Source organism: Pelecanus crispus, chromosome 2 (assembly GCF_030463565.1).
Source record: "Pelecanus crispus isolate bPelCri1 chromosome 2, bPelCri1.pri, whole genome shotgun sequence".
In the NCBI taxonomy this organism is placed as follows: domain Eukaryota; kingdom Metazoa; phylum Chordata; class Aves; order Pelecaniformes; family Pelecanidae; genus Pelecanus; species Pelecanus crispus.
In genome coordinates, this window is record NC_134644.1 from 147121764 (window position 1) to 147146070 (window position 24307).

The 24307-nt window shown below is 42.8% G+C and overlaps 1 protein-coding gene across 1 annotated transcript in view; it reads left to right on the forward strand.

Moving 5' to 3' along the window:
- Positions 1–11123: 11123 nt before the first annotated feature.
- The window catches only part of NECAB1 (N-terminal EF-hand calcium binding protein 1), a 65277-nt gene continuing 52093 nt past the window's right edge, over positions 11124–24307 (forward strand). The window contains 2 exon segments of the mRNA XM_075705073.1: positions 11124–11165; positions 16341–16461. Coding sequence (XP_075561188.1) covers positions 11124–11165; positions 16341–16461 — 163 coding nt within the window.

Here is a 24307-nt window from a genome sequence, read left to right on the forward strand (position 1 = left end):
ATATCTGTTAGATGAATGAGAAAGGAACTCGTAAAAGAACTATAAAAGTGCACGAGGTTTGGAACAGGGCAGAAAACAATCTGATTCTGTTGAAAGGAAAATGACTATGCTGGAAGGTTAGTAGTAGAGGTCCTCGAGGGTTTGTGGTGGGTTCAGTCATCTTCTGTAACAGTACTTACCCTGTTCCTCCTCCCCCAACCCTGCAGGTTCCTGAGGCTTTTTTACCAGATGCTCCAGGGCTGCTCAGCGAACGAACGCAACCCTGCCCTGAACCCTGAGCTGCACCAGCCAGCGGGAGCCCATATCGCAAGCCCCTTCCCTTCCTCCTGGAGAAATCCTCACCTGGGCTGCAAGCTCCGGGGAGGGCTTCAGTACCCAGCAAGTGCAAGCGTGGCGATGCCTCCCAAGATCCTCAAGCATGGACTCTTTCGGAAGAGCTCCGCAGGGCCACGAAAACACAGGGCAACACAAATGCCACAAAACCTTCTGGACTCAAGTCCAATTGATAGCACTGCCAGGTCATCTTTCAGCTGGTAAAGGAACTAAGTACGTTCCTGTGTTGTTCGGAAGCAAATAATGAACAGAGAGAGAGCTTTCGTTCTTAACCTTAAAATGTTATTTTTAATTGAAATTGCAGATGTGACAAAGCAGAATACTGCAATATCATTCAGGAGGAACTAGAGGACCTTAGGGCATGGAGTCACAGCAGTGCAATGAGCTTTCATCAAATATACTGTAAGGCTGTGTCCTTTGGACCTAGAGTAAGATTTGTGTTACAAACGAGTTCATCGTCTGGGGAGATGATGGACCAAAGATGCATTTTCAAAGAAGCAAAGATACCTAGAAAGTATTGTTTGAGCTACTTCTGGCAAAGAAACATAAAATTACATTTTTCTTGTGAGCTACTTCTGGGAGATAGCATAAAATCCTTGTCCCTTGCTTTGAAAAAGAGGAGCAAAAATGAACCAGTGCAGAGGAAGCAGACATGATGAGGGAACTGACAGCTTCTCTTAATGAGAGGAACGCTAAAGAGTTTAGTTTAGTTTAGTTAGTCTAGCAAAAACAAGGCTGAAAGAGAAAGCAATTATTCTCTGTAAAGCTATCAAGGCCAAACCGCAGGGAAGGAAAAGGACTTTTTAGCTGACACAGTAATACATGAGAATAAACTGGCCATGAATATGTTTAGGTTGGAAAATAGGAAAATATTTTTAACTATCAGGGAGAAGGTTGTGTCCCAGAAGAGGCAAATAAAAGTGTATGCAATTTTAGGACAGCACCTAATCAGCATATGGAAGGGCCTCTTTGAACATTGCCATCCTACAGCAGGAAAAAGCAGCTGTAAGGCATTTCTAATTTGCAGCTGGACGTACAGAAGCCCAAGGGATACCAAATTGCATGGCAGTAAGTAAAACCACCTCTTCTCTCAACAAAAGAAACTGCTATCTAAGCACGGGTTATACTAGGATTAAAAGGCCAGTCCTACATCAAAAAAAGCAATTTCTTTGCTCTGGACTTCTAAGTGAAACTGGAATCAACTCTATCTAGCCCCTATAGACCCATCTGCTGCTGCTCCTTAAAACAAAGACAGGCAAAAAGAAGAGGAACAACCTCACAACAAGTAACTTCAACCAACATTCAGATCCACAGCATAAGCTGGACTGCGATAGCAGAGGGTTGGTTATAAATCCTCCACTTTGGAAAAAACACAGGACCTTACAGAAAAGCTTCCATACACTTTTGCTATGAATTATTGCGACTCCAAGTAGGACATGTGTGCATTTTGAAGGCGAAAAGACCTCTGGACGTTATCACAATGACAGCCCTTGCTCTCCCTGACCGCCAAGCCAGGAGCCTGCTGACCTGAGACTTTGGTTTGGGCATGGATCCGTCTGTGAAGCATCCTCTCCTTAACAGAGTGCTTGGGCTACTGCTTAGGGGGGTGCCATGTCATTCGTGCCGCCTTGGCTGTGGCTGATGACAAGTTTCTGCACTTCTGATTGATTTCCAAGCTACAAAACATTACAAGCTTTGTGCAGACCACAAGATGGCACAGCTGTAGTAGCTATATAGAACTGGATAAGGCAGCCCAACATGAACAGATTAAAAATAAGAATTAACATAGTATTTAATATCAATTAGAGATGGGGGGAGGTGAGCGAAAAATATCCTATTCTGGTGAAAAAGTTCTTACTTCTAATTGAAGGGCAGTGTTCTCTGAGCCTATAAACAACAGGCAATGCCAAAATCTTTTATTTTCAATAATCAGCTGCTTATATATTTACAAAAAAATAACATTGCAAAGCAGAAAGGAGTTTTGAACAAAGAAACCAGTTTTGTCTGAGATGTAATAGAAACCTGTGACTAGATTATTTTCACTCAAATGTTACAATGATTATGGAATTATTTTTTAGTGATTTTTTTTTTCAAGCTGCAAAATGCTTTAATACCAACAAACTCTCTATCCCACGGACAATTCCATTTGCAACCACTTTCAATTTTTGAATAGCAAAAGAGTTTGAGAACAATCCCTAATTAGGTGTCAGATACCAATGACCTTTTGAAAATAGTCTTTTTATGACACAATCCACAAAGCAATGAATGCACTCTATGAGACAGTAATGTTAGTAATATGGATTTATGGGACTCAGATTCACTGCTCCCAATGACCCAGAAAATATTATGGAAATTTAACCCAATCATTACTCTGGCAGCATATTGCAGGGAACTGGACAGTGTAGGTTTATTGTCTCCAGGATATTTGTTTTTATTATCCCCTAAATACTGAGGACATGATTTGAGGGAAAGTGAAGACGACATATATTGAAGACTATGCAGGGAGGTGGAATTTCATTATGTTTATGTTGTGGTCTTTTTAACAAAAACAATGTGATCTGTATCATTCACCAGTGAGTATTGCTATTTGTCCTGCAGCTGTTCAGCATCTAGCATAACAGGGTGATGATCCATGATTAAGATTCTAGGAGTGTCTGCAATAAAAATATTAACTTTTCATCCATTTATGTACTGCCATATTTGTCAATAATTGTCACAAATGCCAAAGATTTGAAGATGTCCCATTATGGCAGAATAATCAAAGTCTAAATATGAATTCACTAAATACCAATATATGTCCATCAGAAATATCTGTATCTATTCATCTAATCTATATCCAAAGGGGAGGAAAATAATAACTTTATTAGTCAGGTTCCCTTCTAGAAAATCAGAATTCCTGATTAGCATTCAAATGAAAAGCTGGCCTTTCCAAATTTGCTACATTTTATCCAGTCAAACTGTTCTCTGACTTGGAGAGTGAGGAGGTTCACAAAAGCCTGTGGTTTTTTTTTAATGAGATGTGAAGCTTTAATTAGCAAGTTTTTCATTTTGGTTGACAGTCTTCCTTATTTTAACTGGAAAATGTCTGTGACTCTTATTGCTATGCCTGGTATAATATTTATAAGGAATGTCCTAGTAAGTAAGAATATATGTCACTGACATTCAGTGATAATCATGGGTACAATTTTCAAAACAACCTGAGGGATCTGAACACATAATGTTCTTCCCCCTCTAAGTCTTCCCATACTTCTGTCATTATCATCCACTGCAGTATTGTGTCTACTTTGGGGCTCAATCCTCCAAACAGAGAATGGAGTTCCAGGAAGCCCGTAACTACAGGGTGGGGGCTGAGTCTTCAGATTAAAATCTTTCGCAGGGAAGGATGCACACTTAGAGCTCTGTAGGAAAAGAAAAAGAAGGAAAAGGGAAAGGGAAAGGGAAACGAAAAGGAAAAGGAAAAGGAAAAGGAAAAGGAAAAGGAAAAGGAAAAGGAAAAGGAAAAGGAAAAGGAAAAGGAAAAGGAAAAGGAAAAGGAAAAGGAAAAGGAAAAGGAAAAGGAAAAGGAAGGAAAAGAAGGAAAAGAAAAAAGGCAAAGGCAAGAAAGAAAAGGCAAAGGCAACGGAAAAGGAAAAGGAAAAAAGGGAAAGGGAAAGAAGGAAAAGGGAAAGGAAAAGGAGGAAAAGGAAAAAAGGAAAAGAAAAAGAAGGAAAAGGAGAAGAAGGAAAAGGAGAGAAGAAATGGTGATTGATTCCTACAGCTCTCCTGCTAACTGAAATGAAAGGAGTCACCTTCTTATTTCATACTTTCAGGTCCCCTGCTCACACCAGCAGCATTGTTTCAGGGGGCTCTCTACAGATCAACAGACTGACACAAAAGAATACAATTATTCTTTTCTTGTATTAGTATAACTCAACACAGAAACACACCAAAGTAGTATAAACTGTCTATTTATTTTTTAACTGAGAGTAATAAAGAGTCTTTAAAATTTCACAGAGAGGATAAGTAACCCATGTAGAAAACTCAGTTTTGCAATTCCTGTTAATTTTAATGTGATTTGTACAACCTGTCCTGAATGCTAAAAATGCCTCTCACAATGAAATGCATACAATGTTCCTGTTGGTTTATTGCATCCTTTGATGATTAAGTTTGTGTATTTTGGCATTTGTAGAGAATACACATCCTAAAATCTTTTTTTTTTTTTTTTTTTACAGTTTACAGTTCCCTACTAGTATTGCAGTGAGTGAGCACATTTTGAGATCATATGCCTATCTGTAGAATTTTGTTTTCCTGCCCCTATCTGTATATTTATATACACTGATGAGGTTCCCCCCGGGTCTTCTCTTCTCCAAGCTGAACAGTCCCAACTCTTTCAGCCTCTCCAGCCCAGCTGGAGGCCAGTCACTAGTGATGCACCACAGGGGCTGATACTGGGACCAGTACTATATAACATCTTCGTTAATGACAAGGACGATGGGACAGGGTACACCCTCAGCAAGTTTGCAGATAATTCATGGACCTGGGGGCTCCTAGGCACATCAGTGCTACTAAATTGTTTGTCTAGGACCCTACAGAAAGTCTGCAATATGGCCAGGAACGTAACCTAGCTGTCTTGGGGTTGGACTAGCATCATGGCATTGAAACAGCCTTCACAGGCCTGGCTCCGGGATAATGACAGCATTACTGGGATGTGTTTGTCCAAATCGCTTACTGCTATTCTCAATCTCAAATCTCATCTGTAAGTAGAACTTCTCTGGGAATATTTTATGTAGAATTTCTCCAAAGCAGCACAATATTCAGAAGCAGGCCAAAACTTTGACTTTCATTACTGGAAATTATCTCAATTTCTAGTACAAAGTTGCATTTAGGTAGAAATTTCTCCAAAGCTGCATTCTGTTTGGATTAAAGGTTTTGGTTCTGTCATTTAGCAGAAGTGATTTTTTATTTCAAGTAGACACCTGTTAATTATACTAATTATTGACATATTCATTATATTAATTATTGTTAAAATCAATAACAGAGAACACATCCTAATTCCCCTCCTTCTTTTGCATTTTGTTACATTATTCTTAGCCTAGGATTAACCATGATAACAGCTGGCGAGCAGAGTGCTTGCCACTGAACGCTCTGGCAATATAAAGTTGCTAGAGATTTTTTTTTTTTAAATAAGGTGGCTCCATATCTGCTTTTTCTGCAAGAATTCAGTCCCCCAGAAAAGATGCTCTGAAAGCAGAACAGAGTGTCAGTTGTAACAGTATGATCACAAACATCAGTCAAAAAGGTATCAAAGATCCCTTGGCTTTCCATCAGGTGAGAAGTAGCAGGAGCTGTGCCACCAGGCCGTGAGCATTGCCCGCCGTGGGGAGAGGGGGTTGCTCGCAGACTCTGAGCTGTCAGCGTGGCTGTGAGTGGTGAAATCACTGAGCTGGAATAAGGCAGGTGGCTGTTTCCGAGAGCAGAATTTCAACAACGGCAAAGTTTTCAAACTGAAAAGCAAAGAAAAGAGCTGGCATGGTCACATCAGATACTACTTCATAGGAGTTGCGTACCTCAGGAGCGGCGGCAGCCTGAGAAGCATAGAGGCAATTCTTCATTTCACAAAGCCATTGGAATAATATAATTTTTCTAAAAAATATTTCCAATTTTCTCAAATCCAGCAATTGAAATGAATTTGAGATTCTCTTCCCAGATCCATGATCTTGTTACTGGATTCATGTAATTAAATCCCTGTTGCATATGAAGGATGATGGCCTGCACCTAGAAAAATATTTGGGGACCTAAAACAGAGCTTACACACTGAAGCTCTGCCAAAGTACAAAATCATGACTCCATGTCATAGGTCTCAGACACTCTCCCAGATTGCTGTGCTGCCTATTTTATGTATATAGGTGCTTACTTTTGGCCCAGTTGTGAGGCAGAAAGCCTTTGGCATTTTTCTCAGCGGCAGTCCTCAAACACTTCTTAATTCAAAACATGTTACTCATAGGCTGGCATTGGTGGGAGGGTACATAGGCTCGGAAGAAGAAACAATAATTATTTACACACTCCAACTGGTCTCAAGCACGTGAATAAATTAACCAGGCTCCTAAAATTACTCTATAGTCAATGGCTTCTTCAGAGCCAATATAGACCAGGACCCTCAACACTGGACTTAACCCTTTGGTGGAGCCTCACTCCCTTCTTCATCTGTATGGAAAACTGTCCCCCCAGGTTTTACAAATAATTGGCAACTAAAGGTTTGCAATACAAATAACTTTATGATCCCTCTTCTAAAGGGGAAAGGAGCTGGTGTGTATGGACTGCTCAGGACCACTGCTTATATCCGAGTCTGACAGGTACTGTGAACTGGACCTCTTTGGGTTTGGATTAAATATGAAATTATTTTTAGCCACAGCCTAACAATAGCAGTTTCCTTCTACCTTTTTTGGGGAATGTTGCAAATACAAAGAATGAAAGCGCATCTTTTTTACTGTGTTGTTGTGTTGTTATGCTTCTGACTCTCTGTCATGTTTTGATCTTTTCCGTTGTTCCTTTTCTTAGATCTTATAAGTAAATATCTGACTTAGCCATCCAGCCACACAGCATGCTTTTTCTCAACATGAGCCATAGTCTCTGCTGGATGCCCCATTACAGTCATTTTTATTACACTGCTTGGTTCCAAAACGCTCCTGCAGGGCTGGTCATAAACAGAATCTGCATAGGAGAGTCTATCTAGTATATTAATTATCATCACACATTTTATGCATTTCACGTGTCCCTAAAAAGTTGTCCAAAAATCTACCAAATTGTCTGGATCTACATGAAAGAGCATGTACATCTTGCAAAGAACAACCGAGATTCCGTGTACAGTGATGTGCATGTAGTTTACTTAGGCACCGCTGCGCATTACTGACCCAGAACTGTTCCATCTTTACCATGTTTATCTTTATAATGATACTTTTCTATCCCAGGAGTATTATGTGTCCCCTACAGACAGAAAGGGGGCTGATAAAGAAAGACTGAGGTTCATAGCTGCTAGTCTAAAGCCTGCCTTAGATGCCAGGAGATCCCAGGCTTGGTGTTTCCCACTGGCTGGGAAGTCTGTCAAAGGCATCGAACTATTAAGAAAAATTGGGCTTGGGAACCTACATGAAAACTGGGTTGAATGAGTAGGTCTTCAGTGATTTTTCCCAAATATCTATAGGAAGAGCATGCTAATAAACAAAAAGAACAAAACCACGTTCTAATGCAAGCTGTGTGGTTTATTCCTGCAGGAGCTCTTACCACCACAGAAGCCAGCATCTCCCTGAATTCCTCGTATGTAATTATGGCTTTACCTTACATTTCTTTTCCTGGTGATTTAGAAAAGAGCTGCAATACACACAGAGTGCATCCAGGTTCACCTGCTGATGTACAACCTGCATCCCTGTTGTCTACGCTGGATTGCTGTTGGAGCGCCTTGTGGCCCCAGTCCAGCCTGTGTCTGGGTTTCCTTTCCACCAAAGAGCGGGCATGGGACCAGAGGGAAAGGAGGAGGGGAGGAAGGGGCGTGGGGGCAGGCTCAAGTCTTGTCCCAGGAAGGATCAGGATGACAGTAAAGTGAGGTCCTGGAGCTGGGAACTTTGAGGTGGTTTTCATCCAATGAACTAGACATAGCCACATACTCCCTGTATAGGTGGTTGATGTAATGTTTTTCCAGGCATACCACCACTCCTTTTGGGATTTAGTACATCCCTGCTGTCACTGGCACAGATACCATATGGAAGGGGACTCACTTTTCCACCCTCACAGTCCCATTCGTGGAAACACAGAGCTCCTCACTGGGTCGGATGAGTCCATGTGCAAAACACAAGGTACGGGAAAACAAAGGTGGCCTCTAGCATCCTGTTACTGCTCAAGTTACAAGCCATGGCCACACACATACTAACTCCGAAATTTCTCTATTGTTCCAGCCTATGATCAAGAAAAGTAATGAGGGAGCTATTACAGGGGACAGCACTTGGGTACCCAAACCAGAGGCTGTTTTGGGGTTGACCAGATGTTCAAACCGAGACAAAACTGCGTGTTTTGAGAGCTGTAGAGAGATATCTTATTATGCTAACTCAACTCTTTTGATAGGTACCAATCCACTCCTGTGGCCAAAAAAGGACCACAAAGCAGATCCATTTCCTTAGCCAGGGGCAAGTACTCTTTTTCACTACAGACCCGTGGGGTACCCAAGTGTGCAAGCTGTTCTGCTGGAAAGGTTATATTTTGACATAAGTTTTATATGGTGCTTTTTTCCTGTCATTTAGAGGCAACACACATAGCTAACCACCATGGAGTGATTTAGAAACTTGATTAGACAGTAAGGCACCTTGCATTTCCTCAGTAGAAAGGAAGCTTTGCTGCCTATCTATCTCAGAGCTGATAGCTCTTGTTGCATGGCCCGCTGCACAGTAAGTGCAAGGTAGCTGTTGCTGACAGTTTTCATTTGTTTGTTTTTCCCAGATAAAAGGGCAAATTCATTAAATACTGGCTGACCACTTCATTTCACATGAGCGAAGATGTTGGTACAGTAGGCTGGTTTCTAAATCAAAGTTTAATGATGTGACAGCAAGAGAAAGAGCAGGAAGTTTTAGGTTTTATCCTCACCCGCACATGAAACAACTTTATTTCTTGTAATAGATTATGAGCAGCACGGGTCTGTGGCTGCAGAAGTGAGCGTATCACTGTGTGCTGACCTCTGCTAACCTCACCTGGGTATTTCACGAAGCCATCATCCTCCCATTAAGGCAGCAAGTACCATACCTGTACTCTCATCACATCACATCACAGGGAACCATGCGGCCACGTTCTCCTCTCCTCCCCCTCGCAGCCTCTTGCTCGGAGGCAGAGGGCAATCATTAAACGAATAGGGAAACTGGTAAAATTCAGAGCTTTCATCCCGCTCATGTTGTTCAAATTGAGATATTACTTCAGAAAATTTTGAAGTTGTATAAAAAAGTATCAGCAGTAAGTTACTCTCCTCACAGCTTTGCTTGCTCATCTAAACCTGAAAACTAAAGTCTCTAAAAATGGTTACTTAAACAGTACTTTTGTCTTTCTATGTCATGCAAAGGTGATTTGCAAATAAGTTTTTGAATGATGGAAATAACGCTTCCTTATATAAAAGGCCTATGAGTTATTTTTGCTTCTTATGGTTTAATTTTTGCCCTAAAAATATCAGGATTACACAATTTTTTTTTCTTACTGTTTTAAAGGAAGATTTCTGTAGACAAACTTAAAATATTCACAGTGAATGTTAAGACTAATGAAAGGGGAAAGATATTGGTTCCTCAACCAAAGCCTTTTCATTCCAAGATAGTAATTAGTCAATGAAGTTAAATATGTAAATTATTATTGTTGTTGTTATAACAGTTAACAAAAACAAGCCCCTATACAGTCTAGAGAAGCTTTTCCTTATGTCCACTCACCCTCCTGGTTCTTGAGACAACCTTTGGACTTTTTTCTTCTTTTCTGTCTCTGGAAAGAAATACATTCTCATACTTGCACCATAAAAATCGGATTAAATAAAAACCTTTCAGTATTATTAAAACGCAAAAATAGCCTGAGATGATTTTCCGTCTCTTTTTCAAGCCACCTTTAGGAAGTGAGATAAAAATTTCTCACCCTGTGAAATGCCTTGTCTTTCTTTTTGGACAATCCTCTCTCTCTCTCCCTTTTCATGTTCTCTTTTGAAGTTTGAAAAGGGAGGTACAAGAAGCAGGAACACCCACACACAGCAAGTCATGCCACGACCGAGCCTTTTCATACATTAAGGTGTTTTAAAGTAAAAACTTTGCTTTAACTTTTGTTATGAAGCATAATATCATCTATAAGAATATAGAGCAATACAATATATAATGTATAATATATAATATTATTGTAATATTTTTGTGATACATAATGTGTGTATATATATAAAATATATATAATGTATAATTGCAATGCCATCCACTAGTGTGTGATAGGACAACAAAGACAAAGCCTCCATTACTTGATGTCCACGTAATAACCTCTCGGCACACATCTGAAGTAACATGGGGGGGGAGTTTCCCTCAGAGCTGCTCTCCCCCTCACCCTGGCATCCTCTTCCTCACGTACCCTCACCCCGCAGAGCCTGCTCCTGCCCCATCCCGCAGCTCCCCGCTTGCTCCCCTCCAGTAACCCCAGCACTCCCAGGTCACCGCAGCCCCTGATTTTTGGCCAGGCCACCTTGAGGGGTACGCTATATTCAAGCACGTTATTTTCAAGCCCGAGTGCTTTTGCAGCGCGCAGCTTATCATGGTGTCTGCGTCAGCCACGTGAAAGTACAATTAAGTCGCATCACGCCTCCGCGCTGCTGAGATTTCAAAGCATGTTCAGCCTGGGCTCTTGGGGTTCACCAAGTGACCCCCCCCGTCAAGCGACCGTATGGATTGGGAAAGCAGCCGAAATGATGAGAGAAGTGGAAAACCCCACCTGACAAAGCCAGGCGGCAAGAACCAAGTTTCTTTCATGGAGAGAAAGCAAGGCTGGCCATGAACGGGCTCTAAAGACGCAACAGGGCGGCTGCAGAGCAGAATTGGGACAAACTCTTCCCCCCACCATCAAGGGCGAGAAGAAGCGATAGGAGCATCTTCTCCAACCTCTTTTGGGGTGGTTTTCCAGCGACGGCCCCCAGGCAAAGCAACCATCCCCAGGGCCGGGGGGGGCGGCAGCGGGGCCGGGGGGGCGGTACGCCCCCCCGGCCCCGCCGCCGCCCCCCCGGCCCCTCCACCGCTCCGGGCGGTGTCGACGACTGCGGCGGGCGGATGGCGGCGGAGCTGGGAGCGGGGCTGCGCATCTTCCGCGATGTGAGTACATCAGCCTTGACATGGACCCCCCCACTCCCTCCAGCAAAGGCAGCAATTGCAAGCGTTTTGGGGGGGGGGGTGGGGGGGGAGGTTTTTATTTTTTTTTCCTGTTTTGCCTTGTTTTCTTGGCTTATTCTTTTTTTTTTTTTTTTTTCCCCCCTGGAGTCGTGATTTCCTCTCTCAGGTGGAAGGGGGTGAAGCCCGGCGAAGCTGTGGGTCTTTCCCTTTCCCTTCCCCTTCTCCTTCCCTTTCCCTTCCCCTTCTCCTTCCCTTTCCCTTCCCCTTCTCCTTCCCTTTCCCCTTCTTCTTCCCCTTCCCCTTTCCCTTCCCCTACTGCTTTCCCTTGCCCTTCCCTTTCCCCTTCCCCTTCGCCTTTCCCTTTTCTTTCCCCTTCGCTTTTCCCTTTCCCTTTCCCTTTTCCTTCCCCTTCCCCTTCCCCTTCCCCTTCCCCTTTCCCTTTTCTTTCCCCTTCACTTTTCCCTTTCCCTTCCCCTTCTCCTTTTATTTCCCCTTCCCCTTCGCCTTTCCCTTCGCCTTTCCCTTTTCTTTCCCCTTCGCTTTTCCCTTCCCCTTCCCCTTTCCCTTTTCCTTCCCCTTCCCCTTTCCCTTTTATTTCCCCTTCCCCTTTCCTTTTTTTTTTCAAATGTTTTTAACATTTAAAATGTTAATGAGGGGAATGAGTTTGCTTCCGATGCATGTGTGAGGGGAGCAGGTTAGCAATTGGGGTGGTTAGCAGAGGTGCTGGGTGAAAACAGCGTCAATTTTCAAAATACATTGCTTGGATTTTTTTTTTTTTTTCCCTTCCCCCCTGCCCCAGCCCGGGCTTTTCACTGAAGAGTGTCTCACACTGCAAAAGTTCTTTCCCAAACTGTGCAGGGTCCCTCCCATCGTGTTAGACCTTGACAGATTTGAGGTGCCTGAGGTTGATTTGCAGAGCGACCCTGAGCCCCTCAGCCCTTTGAGGGGGAGCCCAGCGAGGTGCCCTCCCGCTCCCCTGGCCATCCTGCCCCTCAGGGGTGCTGTGCTAGACCATCACTGAGGGCTCAGCATCTCGCAAGATGCAGCTGCCAAGTGTTTTTATCTAAACTTGCCCGGCACAGAGCATTTCTTGGTCCAAGGCAAGTCCTGGATAAAAGGCAAACTCCCACCCAAAGATCTCCAATGTATCCTCTGTCCTTGATGAGAGCTACAAATCTTCAGACCAACTCTACTACCAACTCTGATCTACTTCAGACCAATGCTTACACCAGGGTTAGTCCACAATATCAGCTGGAAATGGCATGTTCTGTGTTAATGATTGTCTTAAGGACCCTCTATCTAGGTGTTTTCTCTAATACGCCCACATAAAATTCCCCAACATTTTTCTCAAATTATTTCAAGGAACCCCTAATGAAAGCCACATCTTCTCATCTCCTGATTGCTCTAGGGCCCATAAGAAATCATTTAAATTAGACTCTTTGTTGACTATTATTATTTCCATTCAAGTGTATAATGAAAAATGCAGCTTTTTGGTCTTATAAATACCTCTTGTAAGAGAAACAGGGGAATTACAGGCATACATCACAAAGACAGAAGAGAAACCTGAGCTGCCAGGAAGGAGTTAAAAAACATTAAATAGAGCCAACTCCCCAGTTTCACTCAGCACACTGGGTTAGGAAACTGCAGATGGTCAGAATACCTGCTAAACAGAAAACTTCATTTCACCGAAAGTAAAAAATTTCATTCAAATCAAAATTATTTGTTTAATTTTCAGCAATTTCTTAAACCAGTGTCAGGTTCATCTTGATAGAAAAGCAGGTGCCATTCACAAAACTGGTGAAGAGGAGAGAGGGGGGCTGCTGCTGTACTTCTGCTCTTACACTGGGTGGGAGGAAAACCTTAAATTCAAACCAGTCTCTGCCTGCTTTAAAGCAGGGGCTGTACCCTGGGGGCCCTTCATCCTGTGAGAGTACACTCCTATCACAGAGATTTGGGGGGGTGCACCTCTCTGATAACCCCCCAGTGAAGTACCTCCACCTGAAGAAACACTTGACTGCATGTTAGAGCAGGCAGCAAGAGACTGGCTGTAAGGCTGCACAGAAAGGGCAGGCACTGAGGTCCCGGTCCCGCTGGGAGCTGGGCAGAGACCTAATGAGAGCGAGACCTGATTTCTAGTTGAACCTCCTCCCTGCTCTTGTGTCAAAGTCCCTATCGAGTGTCCGAAGGATTTTAACATTTCCATAATGTTTTTTCAAAGTTTTTTTTTTAATTGATTACAATTAATTAAGCAAAAATTTAAATAATAATAAATAAATAAATTAAATATAAAAATGAATTACTTAAAATTCATTTAAGAATAAAAAAGAGAAATTACTTATGCAGAAACTTTTGCCACCTTTGACCCATATTTACAGGGTACTTCCAGCTGATTGAATCTCCACTGCTACAGCTGTCCCAGTCCCATACACCCACAAGCCAAGCCTGAGCAGCCAGCATTCTTGCTCGCATAAAAGTCGCACAAGGTGTGGGCTGCATCAGCCGGTGTGGCTGTTAACACCCGTGTGGCTCTGCACGGGCCCTTGCCACTCATGGCACAAGTCACTGGTCATCTGTTAATATTGCTTGGGTCCATGCTGGCTGCATTTATCACCTCGCTGAAGCACACCCTGCCCTTTCCCATCAGACATGCTTGCGCGTGTGCCCAGGGCGGGCAGCTCAGCCCAGGCACCTGCGAGGCAAGGAGCCCGATTTCAGCGCTAGCTCCTTTGGTACGCGTCTGCTTGGGGGCACCCACTGTTCCCTTTTATCGGGTGTGACGGGGCAGAAGAAAGCCTTTAGGTCTCAGAGCATTGTGTTTCTCCACCCTCCCCAATTTTCACAAATCTCTTAACTTCCAGCTGAAAATCTGCAAACCTTGCAGCACGCTGGCTTTGCCGTCTCTGTTAACATACAGTTACTAACTCCAGGGCAGCACCAAGTCCTACAGGCAGCATGGTGGTGGGCACTTTGACAAGCAGCCTGACTTTTCCTTCCTTCAAGTGACACAGAAAGAAAACAAGGCTGCTTGCCAATAAGATAGGAGAAAAACCAACAACAGTTCCCTGAAGAATCCAGCCAAACCTGCCAGGAATCTGGGACTGTATTTTATATGTTAAGGATTGTAGAAAGCGTTTTTATTTATTCTAATAATGCTTTTAATGATCTCTCCTTTGCTCTGCATTTAGTCTTTTAGTTCTCATTAAGAGAAAATTTCCAGTTTAAGAGTAAAAGTTGAATTTAGTCTTTTAGTTCTCATTGGGAGAAAATTTCCAGTTTAAGAGTAAAAGTTTAAAACCCCTAAACAGTCCAAGCCTCATACTGAATATTGAGTTGCAATATATGATTCATTTGGATATATAGGGAGGGAAGATGTCATCTTACTAAGTTTATTTAATAGTTTATGTGCTGTAAACTTGGTCCAATGCAAAGTTCAGCTTAGAGATCATAAGTGAAGTCCTGGATGTGGGTCACAATTTTGTTAGTTCCCCGCCAACCCCACCCGACAGAATACAGTCACGAAGATGCTCTGACAGAGCTTGGCACCTGGATCCTTGGTTTCCTCATTTGGTTTCACCTCTAGGAGCAGAGCATTTATGGCATGTGCTGGAGAAGCTGTTTAGATAATACTAGCAGTTTATCAAACCGGAGAACATTTCCATTGCTGTCAGCTCTCAAAAGTATATGTGCCCATTTTGAAACTCTTTCCTTTACCGATATTCATAGCAGCAACAGAACCATAGAATCATAGAATGCTTTGGGTTGGAAGGGACCTTTAGAGGTCATCCAGCCCAACCCCCCTGCAGTGAGCAGGGACAGCTTTAACCAGATCAGGGTGCTCAGAGCCCCAGCCAACCTGACCTTGAATGTTGCCAGGGATGGGGCCTCCACTACCTCTCTGGGCAACCTGTGCCAGTGCTTCACCACCCTCATTGTAAAAAAACTTCTTCCTTATATCGAGTCTAAATCTATTCTTCTTCAGTTTGAATCCATTACTCCTTGTCCTGCCAATAGAAGCTATATTCAGAACATTTGCTTTCTTCCCTTGTCTAAAGTTGTTGCAGCGTTGCCCGGATGACTCCCCATTGCGGCTCAGGCTGAAGTAGCGATGGGGACTACGTCCAGAAATGTAGCAGGGTCATGGCACATGGCAGTGTCGCATATCTGTTGTGTCACACGGTGACCCATGCCACAGCAAAACTACCTCACCCTGAGAGCTGGGAGCAAAGAAACTGGGGGACACCCCCTATGTCCGTTCCAATCCCTGTCCCTGATCCCTTCTTCAAAGCACGGACTGGCGTGGTGGTACCTGCGATGGGACTCCAGCGTGTCACCGGCAGCAAGACAGGGCTGCTGCACCTGCCTCCAGCCCCGGATGGGTTGGTGCTCTGTCCCCCCGCTGATGGCGGGGCTGGGCCTGGAAGGCTCTGCCACCTCTCCTCATGGGATGCACTCCCCAGGATCATCTTCTCAGACTTTGCACAAGATGTTACAGGCTCTGACCTGTGTATTTAAATAGCTTCTCCAGCATGTTCCATTTACAGTGGGGAGAAAAAGCAGACCTGTGGACTGTGTGGGTAAGCTGGGGTCACATAGAGTTTTTGTGGCAAAAGTATTGCAGGCACAATGATCTACAGCAGGCACCCAAGTGCTGCCCTTGCCTTCCCAGCTTATAAACCTCTATGCTTTCCCTCTCCCCTTTCTTCTGTATCTGGTTTCTACTCGCTATCAGAGCAATCCTCAAATTTGCTCCCACACATCTGATCTCGCTGCCTCCCACACCCAGTCTGATTCCTTCATGCCACCCAGCGCCTCTCCTGACTTATCCTTTTGCTTCCTCCACCCACACAAACCCAGAGTCTTTCTCACCATCTCAGATGCTCAGTGCATCCTCCCAGCCATCATCCTTGCTCTGCTTCTTTAAACCACTTCTCTCAACCCCGAATCCGGTGTCATGGTAGCCGTATGGTATCATGCTTTGTGCCTGAATATCATCCTTATAAGCCATGCAGAAACTAGAAAATAAAGCTGGTTCTTATCGGTCTTGATTTTCTGTGCACATGGCACAGGAGGAGTTAAAGAAAGCAATACTTTGAGGTAAGAATGGAGACAAACCAAGGGCTTTTCAATTTTATGCAGCCTTGTGAAAATATCATGTAGAGCTCAAACTATAAATGCCCACTAAATACAGCATCATGTGCTATTAACCCATACAAAAAAAAAGTGATTCTGTTCTCTGTCTCTCTTTTTGTGTAGATATTAAGAAGAGCAGACAAGAATGGTAAGACCGGTCGTGTGTCTTCCCCCTCCTTTTGGAAAAAAAAAAATCCATCATTGATTCAGCATTTTAAGTCATGCATTAAACATCCTAACAGCCATCCCTCATGTAATTTTATGTTTTCTACAGGCTCAGTGCAATGTATTTTGTTGTGCACTGATCCTCCCTCTGGGTTCTTTAAGGGCAGATCTTGTGCTTTCACAATTTTGCATGTGTTTTTGATTTGCTCTTTGGGTGCATGTGGGTGTTTTCTTAGTGACATTGTGTTCACAAGAAGGTTTGAAATATTTCTTAGTAGCTCCATCTTATTACTTTTTAAAAACACCATAGGCTATATCTAGCAATCAGACTTGTTTCCTACATTTTGCAGGTATGTATTTGTTCAGCATTAGGCAGAATAAACCCTTGAATTCAACGCACATATTTATAACACAAAAGGCGTGATTATTATGTTCCTAATCAAAAGTTTTGCCCATGTACTACTGACTGATTTTCCTTCCACATATGTGTTTCCCTTATTTAAATTCAGTAAGCTGGAGCATAGTACTGCAAGGCTTCACAAATGCTGCCGTTCTGGCCACAACAGGGAAAGGTCCTTGCTGTAAGGGCCACATGTATAACCACTGGAATTTCTTGCTGTCGTACATAGTCATGGTCTTAAACCTGGCTTTAACTCCTTTTCCCATCTCAGAATTGCTGCACTATTTGGGACAAGTTACATTGTCATTTTTGTGCCACGTACCCCAGCAGAGAAAATGAAGCCTCCACTACTTCCCTGCATCACACAAAGTGTGAGATTCAGTATGATTGAGGCTATGAAGAGCTTCTGTAGCTCTGCAGTTACCATAATAGTATTTATACTTAGATAACCAGAGTCAGATCTTGGAGGACAAGAAGGAGAGACAAGCTTGCAATTATTTAGCACTGTAATACAAAAGTACGGGAAGAAGGGAGATGCGACTTCTTGCAGAAGCAGGGGCCAGACTTCGGTCTTTTCCTGAAAGCATTGAAGAGTGTCAAACCCACAGCTCAGACAGGTTTAACCCTGACAAGTAATTCTGACTCGATCCTCAGAAAACAGGTATTGTGCTGGTTCGATTAAGTGTACTCTCAGGTACTTAAAGGCATAATGGACACTATTGGGGAAATCAGAGAGGATCACTTTCAAGGAAGAACTGTTGGACAGTAAGGGGCTACTGTACAGTTTCATGGTATTGCTGAACCTGTCAAATAACCATTTATTGCTGCTGAGAGGGCAGTCCCACACCCCCAGCCCACCGCCAGCTGCATATTCCTGCTCTAGCTCATGTGCAGCAGCTGGCACTTCCCACAAAATCAAGGCAGGCTCCTTCACAGAGCTCAGGAACCACAAAACCCACCACTGTGAGGGGTTTTTGTTAGTGTTTTTTTTTATCTAGTGGCTTGGAAGGGCAGTGATGGTGCAGGCTGAATCCCAACATGAGGACGTAGGTCGGGAGGAGAAGGACCTTCCTCTTCAGCCGTGCTTTTCGAGCTTGGTTATGTGCCAACCACAGCCAAGCTCTGCTGGCATCCCCCACAGACCTCCTCGTGGTGTTTGGAATCGGTGTTTATGTGTCTACCCTGAAGACTGATGAGAGTCAGGGCGTATGGTGCAGAGCAGCAGTCATCACACCCCTAGAGTCAAAAAGAGCCCCTGCAGCTTCGACTCCCTGCCCTGCACTTTTAGCTCATGCTCTGTCCTAGCCCTGGTGAATCCACAGCACTTCGGTGGTCAGAAAAACTTCCAGTCCTCAGTGGGGTTACCCTGCAGTTTCTTATTGATACTTTGCTATTAAAATAGGGGAAGGGGCTCACATGGTCAGTGACAAACTTGCTTGTTCCAGAACAATATGAAGCCATGTCGGCCCTAGAGACTTTGGTCACTGGAATTCATACCTATATATGGATCCTTTACAATATATTATTGGGAGAAAACTGGCTAAGTTCAGCCACTTTAGTTCTATTAAAGTCCACGAGCTTGAAATGGTTTCAGCCCGGATGCACTTAACTGCGTTTGCTCAACCATCAATTGCCCGTGGGACTTCCACTTTACTAATGTAGCACTGCACAGGCTCAAGCCACATTAATAAGGAGGAGATTTGTTTTAAGGCTGGAATGTTAAGTACCTTCTCAGAAAGTGAACACTCATCTGACATGCTTACATAGTTGTCAACACAGATTATTAGCTTTTGTTAATGACTAAGATACTTACACTTTCAGTGTCACCTTTCTGTGCTGCAGGAAACCAAGTATTGGCTTACAGTAAAACAGTTACTGTCCACGACACGCTCTTGTTAACCCATACACTTTTAATAGGACTCTCTCAGAACTGCCTTATCCATTCTCTGTGAGATTAAAATAGCCCCAAAAAATTTATCATCAAAAACCTCACTAGATACTTGCTTGACAGCAAGAAAAAAATACATCCAAAAAAGTGGATCAAGCTGATAAATAGGAGTATTATAGGAGATAGCATTCTTGCTATGAATTTAGGGACTGTGGGACTTCAGGTTAACCTTCCACAGCAAGGAAAGACAATTATTCTTGCAAAGACAATATAAAATATGCGATCAAAAGAGCCAAGAAATTCTGCTGTCTTGCTGTTACTCAAAAATACTACAATGATTTATGACAGCTGGGTTTGATTGAGAAACTCCTTTATCAAACAGTCATTCCCCTATTTGAAAGAAGCCATACAAATGTTGCTTCTTTTGGGGTGGTGGCTTCTTTCTTTGCCAGCACAGGTATATATATCATTCTGTTACCTTCCCATTTCTGGAAATACCAGCTATGCACAGCTTTCACAGGAGGATCAGCTTCATAAACTCTATCTATAGTTCTTACTTCATGGTTGAGCAGCTCTGCTCTGTACGGAGCAGCTCCATACTCCTCCCGTAACTGAAAAGGTCGTGTGATTTTCTTAGAGGGAGAACAAGGCATAGGGAAGGAATATCACATTTCTAAGAATTACATGGTTCATAATATTGACAAAAGCAACAGAAAACCCCAAGGGAAAAAAAGCAATTTCATAAAGGTGAGATATTGCACATTGACCTTTTTGGAAAGGAGAAGTTTCAGGTTTGCATGTCAAAATGAAGTTTTGGTCAGGTTTACTTTACAAAACTCCATACATTCAAAGGAAAGCTAATTTGGAAAAATTCCAGCTAAAAGGAAAGTTCTTAATTTATTTCATTTCTTTTCCTATTTAAAACAAAATCAAACTCATTACATGTTTCAGAGCCCAGGCTCTGCCTGGGATGCAATTCCCCATCCCACCTCCCTGGGTCCTTCAGGTGCTGCAGGGCTGGACTCTGCGCTCCAGATTTGAAACGTTATTATTTCTATAAAGACAAAATGCCTACTTTTAAACCTAAACCCTCTCCCTGTTAGCCTAGTCCCCTTGGGACCACATGGTTACATGTGATAAGCTTTTCCAGCAGAACAGCTAGAATAATGGCTCAAAATCATTATTTCTGGTTATACCAATACTCAATACATACCAGAGTTAATGAAAGCTTAGTGCATTTGCCCACAATCTTTAAAGCTGCAGCCTACCTCTGCTTTTAATTATGCAACCCCTTATGCCTGTGACCTAGTGGATATTATCAGTGTACTCTTTGGCACACTGAAATTTATTATTTTGGCAGCTCTTCCTTAGTCTGATCCCAGCCTATGTACCATGTGCCAATAAATCAGGGTTTTTTCAGCTTTTTGCATCTGGTTCTGTCCATCCATGTCTGTCATCATGTGTGTCCCCCACACTACCTCATTTTCTCTGTGTATAGGGCAATATCTTTTAGCACTCAGGTGCTCAGGACCCACGTTTATGCTGCCTTCCCAGTGTTTGCTTCAGCCATGCAGGGGACTGTGGCCTGAGTGAGGCACTTTAAGGCTTTAAGTTCTTCAAAGGCAGACAGATTTCAAAAAGACATAAAGGGCTGTCACAGCTCCCATGAGGGATTTAGGAAGTCAACTCCCACTGAGAACTGTGAGAGCCTGGATGGGGCTGTGTTTGTGGCCCTTGCCTTTCCCGTGGGAGAAGCGACTGCTTCATTTTGAGCACTGTCATTTCCTAGTCCCTGTTGTACCTTCCTGGGGAATAAATACTTTCTGCCACAGGGGATTTTTCTATTTATTGATTTCACTTGTTACCTCTTCTCCCTTTGCTAATTTTTGCCCTACAAGGGCAGAGGACTGTGCTCGTAGAGCCCCACACCCTAAATAACCTGACTGCCCTGGCAGTGTGCATGTTGCCAGCCTGCAGACAGGCTGGGCACCATCTGGCTAGGCCAGGACAGTGCCATGTCTCTGCTTTCCGAATCCCATCCCTGAGCTTTAGCTCACCGGGGTTTTTCCCTCCAATTGCCGTAAACTCTACCATGTGGCTCTTCCAGTTGCCATAAGTCCTAGGGTTGCCATTCAGCCATACGAGCTCCATCTAATGTGGGTCCTGCTATGGAAAGACTGCTTTGGTGGCCCTCTGTGGAGCCCACAGGCATGTTTAACTGCTGGGAAAGGCTGACAGTCCTAACAAGAAGCCTGAAATAGGTGGGGATGGAAGCTGTTTTGCCACAGTCCCCCATTTGCTGGCATCTCTACAAGACATCCTGCTCCTCTACATCACTATAATTTCCTTCACTGGCGGCAGACTCACCATTTGCCATTGTCTTTGGGCATGTAGACTCCAAATATATGCGTACCACCATTCCTTATTTGCTTGATATCTTTGCACTCACTGAAGTCATCTTTCAACTCAAAAAGAGAGTATGTGTGTGGCTTTTCTTCGTCAGATATGCTGTTGTCTATTGAAGTCATAAACTATCCAAAAGGTGTCCTGGAGATTACTAGTGTTTCTGGAGCAGACTGGCTGGGAGATATCATGTGGGCCTATTTTACACATAAAAACATCTATTCAATAGAGAGGTGAATTTTACTGAAATAAATGCAAGAATGTAGTTGTAACCTGAAGGAAGGCTCCCCTAAAATACTGTGTAAATACATTTCTAAACTTGCAAGTACTACATGGGTAGATCCATTTTATTGTTTATATTTTTGTCTGCCAGTCAGGAGTGGTTTGGCTTCAAGGAGGACTGGCAACTGTACCTGCTTTTGAAGAAACCCTGCTTCTGAAAGACGTCAGAGAAGATACACAAAAGCAAGCAAAGCTTGCAAAACAGCTTCTTTGAGATAACGTTTCCAAGGCAAATGCTGCTGAAGGTTGATTTGTCTGAGGGATGCATGGCTTCAGAGAAGTTTGTCTTTCATGAATCATCCATCCCCTGTCTCTTTGCCAGGAGGAAAGGTTGAAGCATCTGTAATAGTGGTTTCTGGTCAGCCGCTCTGAAGAACTTAAACCAGACAGTATTTATCTGGGCACTCTGAGGGCAGCAAGGTATGCCCCAGGGAGGCAGTGCTGAGGATATGTAACGCAGCCTTTAAAATAAAAGCCATTCTTGAAAATGATACTTGAAAAAAAACCTGGCTAGGCAAACGTGTCTTCAATTAAACAGCACAAAGAGCACTTGTTAGGGGTTGGGTCTGAGCTTCATCTGAGCACTGAGGAATCACAGGGGTGGCCTGGGCCACCAGCAGCTGAGTCCCCAGCTGCACTAGCAAAACAGTTACACTTATACAAAGTTGAGAAATGCCCTGAAGAATCAGAGCTTTTTTCAGTAAATGTAACCATATGAAGTCTGTAAGTAACCGAAGAGGTTCAAACCTCCTTGGGTTTTTCCAGCAACAAGCTCAGTAATGTGTCAGTCAATGTCAATAACATTCAAAATGTTATTGAGAATAAATAGCAATGAAGCAAAAGGCAATGTCTGCTCTTGGATGATAAAATTTAAAGAAAATAGCTAAAGTGCCCAATCTGGCTGTTGGCAGATCATTGATTTTCTGGATTGATGGAAAGCAAATGATCCTGAAGAACAGAGATAAACAGACAGATGTTTCAGGTTTTGTGTCATAGCCAGACTGTTCTATGAGTAAACTCATAATACGTTTATCTCAGGAAAGTTGCCAAAAATCACTAGTTTCTTGACTATGTGTATAACTTGCATGCAAATCACCCTTCCTAGCAAAAGCTAAAGCTGCAGAGGCAGTTAAACAATCGATTGTATCCGTATGAGCCAAAGGAAGCATAGCTGTGAAAAGAAGCTCATTTCAACACTCTCAATATTTGATATTCCTTCTCTGTAACCAGTGCCAAATGGCAGATGTATTTAGATTCTCAATTAGGTAGTCATGGCAGCTCTGTCAAAGAAAATTGCCTACCTTCAACACTGTATTGTGCCATCTTGGTTTTATAACTCTTGTAGATCTTGGCATTTTATTTTGTTCATAATGATGATTATCTCCAGCTACAATCTGTCTTTTCATATTAAACTTTTCAAAATGTTTTTGTTGAAGCAGACATTTAATTTGTACAATTTTGAAACCCGTTGAAGATTACATATTTGAAGTCATATATTCAAGTCAAAGAAATTATGAAATAATAGCAAGCAAAAGCATGAGGAAAACTCCTCAGCTCTACTCTTCAAATCTGCATGCTGTAGTACAGCATGTAGTTACAGGATTCAGATACTACCTTCATAATAGATTCTTCACCACTATAAAATTAGGCTGCAATATGCTGTAGATTAGTCTGGTGCTTAGAACATCTTAGTTTTATCTTCTACAGTTGTTTAGTGCACCATGAGTGATTCAGTATGTTGCTGAAGGAAAAGAAAGAGACGTGAACTTAAATTTAGTGCTACCCAAAACAGAGTTATGAAGTGTTAGGCTTTGAGAATATTCTTCATGCTTCATGCAAAGGCTCAATCAGCTCAGATAAATTATTATGTAACTACCGTTTAACCATTCAAACTTCTTCTAAATAAAAGCAAAAGGTGGGTCATCTTTCTTTGCCTTTTGTTTGCTGATTATGAGTCTTGCATTTAAAACTCACGACACTAGTCAATGAGGAACAAATTGCCCTAACTGTTTTAATGAAGTTACGGATTTGCCTCGTCCTGACCCATGTACTTCTTCTGAAGTCCTGCCTGTACGGCAAAGAAAAGAGGACAGTTGTTCCTCAGGACGGAAGCAAATGTCAGCTGTTGCTGATGGATCCATGATGAAATCTCGTGGCCTTCTGTGGGGTCAGCTTTCCATTTACAAACTTCTGTCTTTCATTTTTTTAACATCCTGCTGACAAGCATCGGTTGGTTTCTCACATCATCTTCTATACAATGTCATTCAAAGCTCCATCCAGGCTCCAGGTCATTTCAGCATGCAGAATTCTCTTATATATCTTCCTTTAATTGATTCATTCTCCTCAGCTTTGAATAATATACTCAGGAAAAAAATAGTTGTGCTGACTGTCATATGTTGTTTAAATAGTCATTGTGATATGATTAGAGGCCAGAGTTAACAAAGTCTAATGCTCCTTGCACCCCAGAGTCCTACTTTCCAAAACAGACAATAGCCTAAGTCTGCCACTTCTGTCACTGCTGCCATGGCCACCCTGTGGGTGGGAGAGGCTGTCCAAATTGCGGCACCTTTTATCCATTTCTGACGTCACTAATCAAAAAAAAAAAAAAAAAAAGCATGGAAAATCTGCAGTATAGCAACTTCTCTGGGATTATCAGACATGCTTAAGTGAGGTGAGATACAAGTACGATCCCTTCTTCAATGAAATGCTGTAGTAGTTATTGGAATACCCTTTAAAAAGCGTTGATAGTTGTGCAGAGTTTGATCTGACAAAAGGAGTGTAGAGCCTCAATCTGAAGTGGTAACATCCTGAAAATACCAGATGAATTAATCTGCTTAACACATCTCATCACAAGGA